The sequence below is a fragment of the Mus pahari genome, chromosome 21 (genome assembly GCF_900095145.1).
Source record: "Mus pahari chromosome 21, PAHARI_EIJ_v1.1, whole genome shotgun sequence".
Classification (NCBI taxonomy): domain Eukaryota; kingdom Metazoa; phylum Chordata; class Mammalia; order Rodentia; family Muridae; genus Mus; species Mus pahari.
In genome coordinates this window covers 4,731,275-4,742,634 of record NC_034610.1, presented here as the reverse complement: position 1 = coordinate 4,742,634, position 11,360 = coordinate 4,731,275, and the positions used below count along the sequence as shown (strand labels likewise).

Below are 11,360 nucleotides of genomic sequence, written 5' to 3'. Positions count from 1 at the left end.
AAAAAAAAAAAAAAAGAATCCTTTGGCTGAAATGGTTGAGACGGCAAGAGATTTGGATTTATATTTTGGTTTTGGTTTTGAAGATATTTGCAAATACATGATGGGATGTTTCAGATATAGGACCCAAGTCTAAACTTGAAATTCTTGTGTATCTCGTGTTCTTCACACACAGTCGGAAGGCGATCTTATGCAATACTTTTAATGATGCTGTGCGTGAAACAATTTCCTGGAGAGATGCTGGGACTTTGACGCATTTTGTATTTAGATTTTCATAGGATGCTTATCCTATAGTTAAGCCATTTGGGGAGTTATAGGGAGGCAGAGGTGAAGGAAGAGAGGAAGGCAGCCTATAGCAGGGGTGAGGCTAGGGTGTGTCCTGGCTGACGGCACTGGGCCCTGTCTGTCAGTGATACTTAGGATCGTAACTTCATTAGCAGATGAGGCACTCCAGGAATGTGCCCATCTGCAGCTGTATGGAGGACCACATGGGAAGGACAGCAGTGACCCCCAGCAAGGCTATTGGTCGGGGCCATGGCATCTCAGTGATAGCAGAGGTAGACATGAAGGTCGTTGGTGAGGTGAATCAAGTGCTTTGTTTTCAGTACCAAATGGCGATACCATCTTCATGCCCACTTCTCTAGACCCCAAGATGAGGTGGTCAGGCCACTCTTCACTTCTATGACCCCCAGTGGGGGATGTGACTACCTTTCATGTTCCTCAGCCTCCTTCATGTTCCCACCATCGCAGGCTTATGACATACCAACTAACGCCACTACTACATGGTGGTTGTCATGATGAAGATCACACCCACGTTCAGTTCAAGTTCAATATTTGTGCTGTTCCCCTTCAGTATTTAAAATGTTTTGTTTATTAACTGTAATCATCTCTTGCAAGGCATTTAGAAGATGAATTTTCCTTTCCAAATTTCAGGTTTCGCTTTTATGGTATGGGAACTTATTAATTTTTTTCTCTAATCTTTCATGAGCTCCACAAACTTTAAAAAAAAAAAATGCATTGCCCAGGCTTGGGAGTTGGCTCAGTGGGTAAAGAACCTGAGTTGAGCATCCATATCAAAGGGTGAGCCTGGTAGCACGTGCCTATAACCCTTGCTCCAGAAGGGTGGAGAAGGGGGACCCCGGGGTCTCGCTGGCCAGCCAGTCTAGCTAAGCAGGGGCTTCTGGCTCAATGCAAGACTATCTGGGAAAATAAGGCATGTATATTCAGACACGGACATCTGGCCTCTACAGGTCCCAGACACTGTGTATTTTATACTTTTAATTGGGCATCTTTTAAAATAGCTGTTGGCAATGAAACCAGCCAAATGGCTTCCCCAGGCTGGGTGTAAACATTGTGGTCAGCACCCTCAAGTGCTCAGCGATGTAAGGAGAGCAGGGTTGTCATGGAAGACCCTGAGCATCCTGTCTGGAAGGATGGCACGCCCGGGGTGCTCTGGGAGTGGCAAGGGCAGTAGCTCAAAAACTCACCATTATCCCACCCTCAGACATGGGACCAGGTGATGGAAATCTGGGGTGGTGGGGTGAAAATCTGGGATGCTGAAGAAGTTCATGGTGGGCGTGGCCCTGTGATATTGAAGATGTTCATGGTAGGAGGGGTCCCGTCTGTGCCTTTTTTTTCTTTACAGGGAGTGTTGCAGTGATTAAAAGCACAAAGCTTGGTCCAAATGTGGCTCTGCCTCTGCCCCTCCCCGCATTTTACCTTCGCACTTTAGCTTGTCTGTGGAAATCTGTTCATATGCAGTCAGAGGATTCCCCTTCCCTGGTGTGACACTGTGACAATGTCAGAGTGAGATCCACTTGTTGTACCTATCTGACCCCACTGGCTCCTATTTAGAGTCAGGATGTATCACCGGGAGAAGTTGGCCAGAGAACGTTTAACTGGGTTTCCTTTACCTGCTGTGCAGCTGTCATCCCTGCTAAAGGGAGGCTGAGGCACGAGGATTCTCTATGCTTGAAGTCAGTCAGGCACTGCTTAGAGCTCTTGGACGTAGTGTGAGAGACCCTGCCTCGAAAGAGAGAGAGGGAGAGGGAGAAGGAGAAGAAGAGGGAGGAAGGAAGAGAGAGAGTGAGAAAGGGTCTAAGGGGTAGTTAGCTGATAGAGGTGATTGTCATACAAAACTGGCCAACTTGACCATCCTTAGAAGGATATGAAGGATAGAGAATCATCTCACAGACTCATCTTCTGACTGCCTTATGCATATCCATATTCTCTTTCTCTCCCTCCCTCCCTCCTTCCCCCTTTCCCTCCCTCTCCCCATCTTCCTCCTTCCCTCTCCCTCTCCCCCTCTCCTCCTTCCCTCCTTTTCTCTCTCTCTCCCTCTCCCTCCTTACCTCTCTTTCCCCTCTCTCCCCATCCTGCCCCCACCATGACCCTATAATAAAAAGAAAGGCAGTGCTTCTGTCTATTTTTTTCTCCTGTTATTCATCTGTTTTTCTGAGTTTTCGTTTCCTTGGATATAAAGCTCTGCATATTTGTTTTTCTCTGGTAAGCTGCTCAGAACTATTAAATATAAACATAGACATATATTTTCCGTGTCTTAGGTTTTCACTGCCCTGTAATGAGAAGGATGAAGGGCTGTTCATTAGAGGGCATGATGAAGTCCAGAGTGATTCATGAGCTCCAGGCTTTGGCAGTTTTAAATGGACATCACGTAACCATACAGAGGACTTGGACAGAGTCCTGGTCTATGAAATTTTAAAATAAGCTAATTTTATATAAGCATCTGCCAAACCATTAGACAATGATGATATTTTAATTGAGGAATATTTTGGTTCAAGATGGTCCTGTGGACGGTTAAATTCAGTCTAGAACACTCTCTCTCTGGTTTTGTTTTGGGACTTGGGCCAACATCGCTGCAGAGGCTCTCCAACCTAAACTTAGCCTGTTTGTCAGGGCGATGTGCTAAGTGGCTTGCTTGGGGTTGTACACATTTCTTGCCATCTTTGTTCAGAATGGCTGAATTCATCCAACTGGAGTGTACCCAGTGGTCAGAACGTTCTCTACCCCAGAACAACGTCAGTCATTTCTCCCAGGCCGACACCAGTCTTCTTCCCACTGCCCCTGGCTGTCCTCTGCCCCACAGACCACAGATACCGACCTAAAAACTGGATTGGTCAACTGTCCCCTCTTTAGCTGCGACTGTCATTGCCAGCCTCCCCCCGCCCCTGAAGCCGAGCTTGCTTTCATTTATCCGGCCACTTGGGCCTCCTTGAGGACCTGGGCGGGCAGGTGTTGGGAGAGGGTTTGGAAAGGGTCTGGGAATTTACCTTTGCCCATTTCTCCCTGAGGTGGTTGCCTTGGGCCAGGCTCCAGGCAGGCTGGCATGTGAGAGTATGGTGTGCGTGTGGGGGGGGGGGCATGAGCATGTACACATATGTGGGATATAAGGTGTGTTTGTGCACGCGTGTTTGATGTATACATTCACGAGTACAGATATATGGGGTGCATTGTGTATCTATATAAAGACGTCTGCTGTTAACAATCTAGCTATGCCTTCAGTGTTCTTTCAGAATATATGAGATTTCAGAATTGTAATCATGTATAATTCTGTACCCTTGTCATTTACTATAGTGGAAATGGATCCTTTTCCTAGATATCTGCTATAGGAGAGTTAGTCTTCTCTTTGAGTTAGGTCACCCGTGCTTGGTCTGATCCACCAATCAAGTGGTAAGAAGATGCTTAGGGCCCTTCCTTGTGCTTACTTGCAAAGAAGCTGTGTGGGTTTGCACTCCCGTGGAAGTCCCACTGTGCCTCAGTTGCTTCAGAATGGGGCATTGTAGTTAACAAACAAGCAAGCTTTGTTTTGAATGCAGCCTTCAGTCTCTGTGCTCTGTTCCTGTGTTCTCTCCTTGTGTGTTTTGTCCACTGCGCTGTATTTGGAGGCTCCAGGTTCTTAGATAGTGCTAAGTTGGCATGGAAAATTCAGCAAGTTTTGCTTTGTTTTCTTGCTTTCGACACAGGGTTTCTCTGTGTAACTCTTGTTGTTCTGGAACTTGCACAGTTGACCAGGCTGGCCTTGAACTCACAGATCCACCTGCCTCTTCCTCCCGTGTGCTAGGTTAGATGGATAGGTAGGTACATAGGTACGTAGGTAGGTAGATAGATAGATTTAAAAATGAAACATACCACTGATCCCATTTTTGACTCTGCCTCTCTTCCTGAGTATGGCTGCCCTCGTACCTTCGTCATAGGTATGAAGACATAGGTCTCCTATTTGTTTAGGCTGTGTCTCCATTTAGAGACTAACACAATTCAGACTCTCCTGGGTGGAATCTCCCTGTTTCTCCATCAATGTAGACCCTCAGCCAATGAAACTACCTTCTTTAATTAACATCTATAACCCTTGCCAAGAGTATAAAGTTCATGTGTGTGTGTGTGTGTGTGTGTGTGTGTGTGTGTGTGTGTGTGTGTGTGTATGTGTATGCCATGTGCACACAGTACCCACAGAGGCCAGAACAGGGTATCAGAATCTCTAGAATGGGAGTTACAGATGCTTGTGAGCCACAGTGTGTGTGCTGGGAATTGAGCCAGGTCATCTGTGGGAACAGCAAGTGCTACCTCACCAGCCTGGTCATTTGAGTTTCTGAGGTTCATCATGTCCCATCCCAAGTCCCTACCAGGAAGCACAGATGAGAAGGAAAGTGTGGGGGATGGGCACCACGATCTGCTTCGAGGCACACTGAGGAGACGCCAGCATCTAAATAAATAATAAGGAGGAAGACAGTCCATCCACAGCCCACAGCTTCCCCAGAAACACCCTACTTCTGTCTCTCAGCTGCTCCCTCCTCGTCTGTTTATGTTCTCAGAAGTGAGGGGACCTCCTTCTTGTAGGCCTCGTGCGAGTATCTCAGATGTGTTATTCTCTCCACCTCTCCCAAGTGCCTGGGTCAGATGGCATCATTCTGATTTCACAGAGGAGTGACCGAGCTCGGGACTTGTGTCTGAGCTTCCAGGCTCAGCTATTGATCGCTGGTACCCTGAACGCTCACCATTGTGCCACAGTGTCCGAAGCACACTGTTGGGACTTGGGTTCTCAGTGGCCCCAGCTCCTTCCCGTTCCAGCATTTCCTCATCACCCGATTGCAGGGTGGATCCCTCTTTTCTTTCTTCTCAGTAAGCAGCATGCTTTCCCTCCCCCACAGACAGGCAGGCCTACACACTTGCCACTAGCCACATCAGCCTTCAAGAGCTGGGACAGGGGTCAGTCAAGTTCCGTTCCCATGAGATAGGTCTCATTCTCATGGCAGACAAATCCAGTAGAATACAGGTCTAAGCCATAACTCTTCCACCAGTCAAGCCACCATCAATGAATGATGGCTGTGGATGAAACATAGAGCAGAGGTGAGTTCTATATCTATCATCTATCTATCTATCTATCTATCTATCTATCTATCTATCTATCTATCTATCTATCTATCTATGTCTCTATCTCTGTCATATCTCTATCTATCTATATATCTATTCAGTTATCTACTTACCTACTATCACCTATCAATCATCAATCTATACCTACCAATCCTTGATTTATAAATTATTTATCTATTATGAATCTATTTCTATATTTATCATGTCTATTTATCATCTACCTAGCAATCTATCTACCTACCCATCATCTATCTATCCATCATCAATCTATCTATCCATCATCTATCTATCTACCTGTCTTAGTCAGGGCTTCTATTCCTGCACACACATCATGACCAAGAAGCAAGTTGGGGAGGAAAGGGTTTATTCAAGCTTACATTTCCATACTGCTGTTCATCACCAAAGGATGCAGGACTGGAACTCAAGCAGGTCAGAAAGCAAGAGCTGATGCAGAAGCCATGGAGGGATGTTCTTTACTGGCTTGCTTCCCCTGGCTTGCTCAGCCTGCTCTCTTATAGAACCAAGACTACCAGCCCAGAGATGGCACCACCCACAAGGGGACCTCCTCCCTTGATCACTAATTGAGAAAATGCCCCACAGCTGAATCTTGTGGAGGCATTTCCCCAACTGAAGCTCCTTTCTCTATGATAACTCCAGCTATGTCAAGTTGACACAAAACTAGCCAGTACACTACCCATCATCTATCAATCTATCCAGAATGTGTCTATCTACCTATCCATCATCTATCTACCTATCCATCATCTATCATCTCTCTTCTCACAACTGCCTCATGCTGACTCACGCTTGGGGAAACTGATGGCCGAGGAGGGAAGCCACTATTGTGTTTTATTAAAAAAGAGAAAGAGCCAAGGATATGTTTAATAGAGGTATGGTAAGGTGGAAGGGGTGCCTCTGTGGGCCCATGCTGAGGCATCGCTCACCCCTGAGGTACCAGCCATAGGATGGATATAGTATGGAATAGAGTTTATTTAGGGCATGGTTAAGGGAGTTGGGAAGGGAGTAGAGAAAGAGGGAGGAAGGGAGGGAGGGAGTGAGAGAGAGGGAGGTAGGGAGAGAGAGAAGGGGGGGCAGGAGCATTGGGGGGGCAGAGAAGGGGAGAGAGGGAGAAAGGGGTCAGGGAGCATTTCTCTTTACTTCCAAAGTTTGAACTTAGCAATAGCTTCAAAGTTATATGTTGATCTCTGAACTCAATAACTTACCGCTTGTATATTCTCAGAAATAGTATATGATTCATCCTGCCTTTGCCTCATATGATAATGCACTATCACAGTGGCTTTGATGGGATGGTTGTCCATACAACATCCTAAGGGTTTCCAAGCTGAAAGAAAAATAAGCAAAGAATATTACAATGTTTTCTCCCTAGCTATTTTCATCTCTGCTCAGATACTTATGCCATCTTATCTCAGCTTGATGTAGCATTGGCTAATTGCCACATTAGAAGAGAAAGTTCTTCTTCATTCAGAATGGCTGGTCCCCCAAGCTACTATCTGGAATTAACACTCATACCATCTTTTCCCACTGCTCTAAATGATTTAGCATTCTCTCTTCCCCTCCCCCTCCCCCTCCCCCCTCTCCCTCTTTCTCATATGAACCCTAAGACTAAAAGTTGGTGAACTGATTTAACAAGCCCAGATCACTTCTCACCTGGTTCTTCTGGTGATTCCCTGATTTTTTTTTTTTGCTTTGTTTTACATATAAAATTGATAAACTCCGTATTAACTCATTTTCCATGTTTATAATCCAATACTAGGAGCTGGTTTATGTGTCAACAAAGGAGGTTTTACTAAAGTTTCAGGTTTTAGAGCATGCTGCTAACTTCTTGGCTTTGGTGCTGGCCTTGTGGCAGGAATCCTCATGACATCAGGCACACGTGAGAGTCAAAGTTCACCTGTCAAGACAGGCACCAGAGAGCGAGAACTCTCCAGAGAACTAACTGATTCCATGAGATCCGCATTACTCTCTTCCGAGGGCAGTTTTCCCATGACCTTGCCACCTTTCACTCTACCCCACACTGAGTTCCAAGTGTCATCTAGAACATGTCTTTGGTGGACAAACCTTGTCCAGGCTAGGGAAGTCAATTTAAGTTCCATAAAGGTAAAAACAAAAAAAAAAAATTATCTTCCTTAGAATCTTGACTAAAATGGAGTAGCCAAGGTGGATCGTAGCTTTAAATCCAAGCTACCAAGGAAACTCCCAAGTCTATATGGATGGCCTGGCTATTAAAACCCAACCAAAGGAAGCTAAGGCCTTGCTGATCCTCTATGACTTATCTACATGTGTGACCACCCTTAACATCACCAACACCATATTAGACAGTGACACACTTCCTCTAACAAGGCCACACCTCCTATGTGAAGTCCCACTTCCCATAGGCCAATTCAAACCACAATACATATATGCACATATATGTATACACGTGTGTATATATGCGTATATATGTATATATACACATGTTTATATACATATATATGTATACACACACATGCACATATATCTGTGGCCACTCTGTGAGTCTGGTAATTTATGCCACGTTGGCTACAGTTTGAATGGCAACTTGGAAGACCTTAGTCCAGGTGCTTCGCTTTCCCAGGCCTGGTTATAAAGGTAAGATCCCAGAGGCTGCTGGAAGGGTTAAGGGAAAATTGCCCTAATAGGGCCTATTCTGTGCTCAGCAGGAAGACCTACTGAGTTGATGCCTATAAATAAAGCTTAGTCACCCTTTCACTTCCAGTGTATATTCGTCTCGTAGGTACATTCTCTCTCGTATAACGCACAGCACACCTTTGCTAATGTATACCATTTGTGTTTCAGGCACTTTCCTGAGCCCTGGATCTTTCCCCCTTCTGGAACTATCCCCACCATACGGATTTATCTCTTTTGAGAATCCCCACACCATGGACCTCATCGGGCTGCTGAAGTCTCAGTTTCTGTGTCACCTGGTCTTCTGCTATGTGTTCATCGCCTCAGGGCTCATTGTCAACGCCATCCAGCTGTGCACGCTGGTCATCTGGCCCATCAACAAGCAGCTGTTCCGCAAGATCAATGCCAGACTCTGCTACTGCGTCTCCAGCCGTAAGATCCATGCCCTTCATGCTTGCTTTTAACCCAGATGGGAGGCTCATCCCCTGGCTCCTCACAGGCATTTGCTAGGCTGGCACGCTGGGCTGGCACTCTGGGCTGGGCTGCTGTCTCTCGCTCTTGTTTGCTTTAGATTTGAAATGCCCATTTTGTCCCTACTCTACAAAAAAAAAAAAAAAAATCCTGCCAGTGAGAAATGCCAATAGCACAAAGCTGAGCAGCCATGAAGGACGGACTGGGGTCAGTAAATATGCCTTCTATATAGCTGCTTCTCCTGATTTCCTTCTCAGAAGTGAGTGGTCCATTCTTGCTTAGTTATCCTGAATCTATGGCTGGTGTATACCCGAGCACAGTGTGCACTCTCTGGGTCTGTGGGTAGATACATATAATTCACATGCAGTACAGCATGTTCTCTCTATGTCTGTAGGTAGATACATGCAATTCACATGCAATTTTGGTTTGGTTTGGTTTGCAGTGCTGGGAGTCAAGTATATATGTATCTTTGAAAACTAAATGACAACATAGTATATTGCTCTCCTCCTTGTGTTTTTCCCTTGTCTTATTTTGTGATTGTCATGAACATATATGCAATTCTAAGAGACAAAGCAGTGAACCCTAAATTCCCTACAGGGCGGTATAAAGGAAAAGGGATAGACTCGGCTCTGTGCCCCAGTATCCTGTGCTTCTGCTCATTACCTGCATGGTAGCTGCTTTTGTCAGGGTCCCTAGAGGAACAGAACTGGTAGAGTGAATGGATATGTATATGTACATGTACATGTATATGTACATACACATCTATACACACATACATACATCTATACATGCATATATAAACATATATATATGCACCCATACATGCACAAATAATGACAAATGTCCCTCAGGTGTGTCCAGCTACTTAGGTTTTTAGTTAATTCCAGATTTATTCAAGTTGACAGCCAAGATTAGATCATTGGAGTACAGTATTCTAGCCAGGAAACTGATGCTCATATGATCTATCAAACCTGTTTAGCTGCTAAGCTGTCTGAAACATAACTCATTTGGCCAGAGCTTCTACGGTTGAAAGCAAGGCATCAGTGCATTGTTGCAACACCTAGCGGTGGGTTTTGCTCTCGATAAAGATGAAGCTTATAATTATTCCCTGAACTAGAACATACTGTTCCATTATCAGTTCCACACGTGGCCAAAAATATATTCAAAAATGGAGTGTTTTTCATTCAAACTAAGCAATGAAAGTATCTCTGTGACCTTAGAGTATGACAAAGAGGCAAATGTACTATCTTTCTGAAACAAAGAACATTGAAATTAAACTTAAAAGTGCTTCTTAAAACAGCAAGTCCTCTACAGAGTTGTTTTGGTTTGGTTTTCAAGACAGGGTGTCACTATAGAGTCCAAACCAGCTTTGAACTTGGTAATCCTCCTTCCCTGCCTTTTGAATGTTGGGATTCCAGCCAGCTGTTATTTTAACCTGTAAACTTTATTTTTATTATTTTTCAGTGTGTGTGTGTGTGTGTGTGTGTGTATGCGCACATGCATACGTATGTACACTCATGAGGGTGCATGTGCGTATAGATGCCCACGGAGGACAGAAGATGCTATCGGATTCCCCTGAAGTGGAGTTGCAGGTGGCTGTGAGCCTTCTGACCTGGGTGCTGGGTACTGAACTCCAGTCCTCTGCAAGAGCTAAAGTATCCTTTCTTGACAGCTGAGTCATTTATCCAGTCCCATGTATTTTTAACTGACACATTATTCATATACATTTGTAAGGTATACCCAGTATCTTGATACACATACACAAAGCAGGCTAGCAGGCACCTGCATCATGTTGCACTTGGTTTCCTCCTTTGGGCTGGTAACATTTCAGATCCTATCCACACACCATACAATCACACAGCACACAACGAATTTTCCTCGTGCTGATCCTACCGTGTTATCAGGCACTGGCTGTTACTCCACCTCTCTGAATACCAACCCCCCCCCCAGAAGCTTTTAAGCTTGGCACAAGGCCATTTCCAAATTCTGCTGTTGATGTGTGTGTTCCTTGCCTGGAGACCATGTCACAAAACTTTTTCCTCTCTGCTTTCTTCTAGTAATTTTATAGTTTCTGGTCTCCCATGTAAGCCTCTGGTCCAAGTTGATATCTCACATGGGGAGACATGGTCTGGTTTCATTCTTCTGCATTTGGACACCCAGTTTTTCAAATGCCATGAATCTAGGAGACTGTTTTCTCTGATGTATGCCTTGGTTGCAAGTCAGTGGCTATAAATGTGTTTTTATTCCCCAGCTCTCTATTCTGTTCCCATTGGCTTATGGGCCTCTCTTTTGCCTGTATTATACCATACTGCATTGGTTCCAGTGGCTTTGTGGAGTGTTTAAAGTCAGGTGTTATGCCCCACGCTCTGTCCCTTAACTCACAATTGCAGTGGCTACCAAGAGTCTCTTGTGGTCCCATATAAATTTTAACTGAGTTTTATCAGGGGTTATATTAAATCTGTAGGTTCTGTTTGGGTAGTATGGACATTTTAACAATATTAATTCTCTCTTGAACATCGAATGCCTTTCTCTGTGTAGGCACATAAGCATGTGTTTCATTCCCCTCTTTAGCTTCTATTTCCTTTTTGGTGGTGTTGAATGAAGGTTTCTGGCATGCCACATAAGCACCGTGCCTCTGAGGTGTGCCCTTGGCCCTGCCCCCTTCAATTTCATATATCAGTGTTTCGTAGTCTTTATTGTAGAGATCACGTAATTCCTTGGTTAAGTTTGTTGTTAAGTATCTTACAAATTGGGGCTCTTTTGAGTGATACTGCGTCCTGCTTTCTCTCCTAGCCGGTTCACTATTGATGCAAAATGCTGCTGATTTTTGTGTGTTGATTTTGTAT

At 44.8% G+C, this 11,360-nt stretch overlaps 1 protein-coding gene across 2 annotated transcripts in view; it reads left to right on the top strand.

Annotated features, from left to right (window-relative positions):
- Positions 1 to 11,360, top strand: part of Agpat4 (1-acylglycerol-3-phosphate O-acyltransferase 4) — a 97,897-nt gene that overhangs the window by 24,159 nt on the left and 62,378 nt on the right. For both annotated transcript variants that reach the window (XM_029533194.1, XM_021221478.2), the window contains exon 2: positions 8,215 to 8,475. In XM_029533194.1, coding sequence (XP_029389054.1) covers positions 8,298 to 8,475 — 178 coding nt within the window. In that variant the 5' untranslated portion in view covers positions 8,215 to 8,297. The remainder of the gene's footprint in view (positions 1 to 8,214; positions 8,476 to 11,360) is intronic.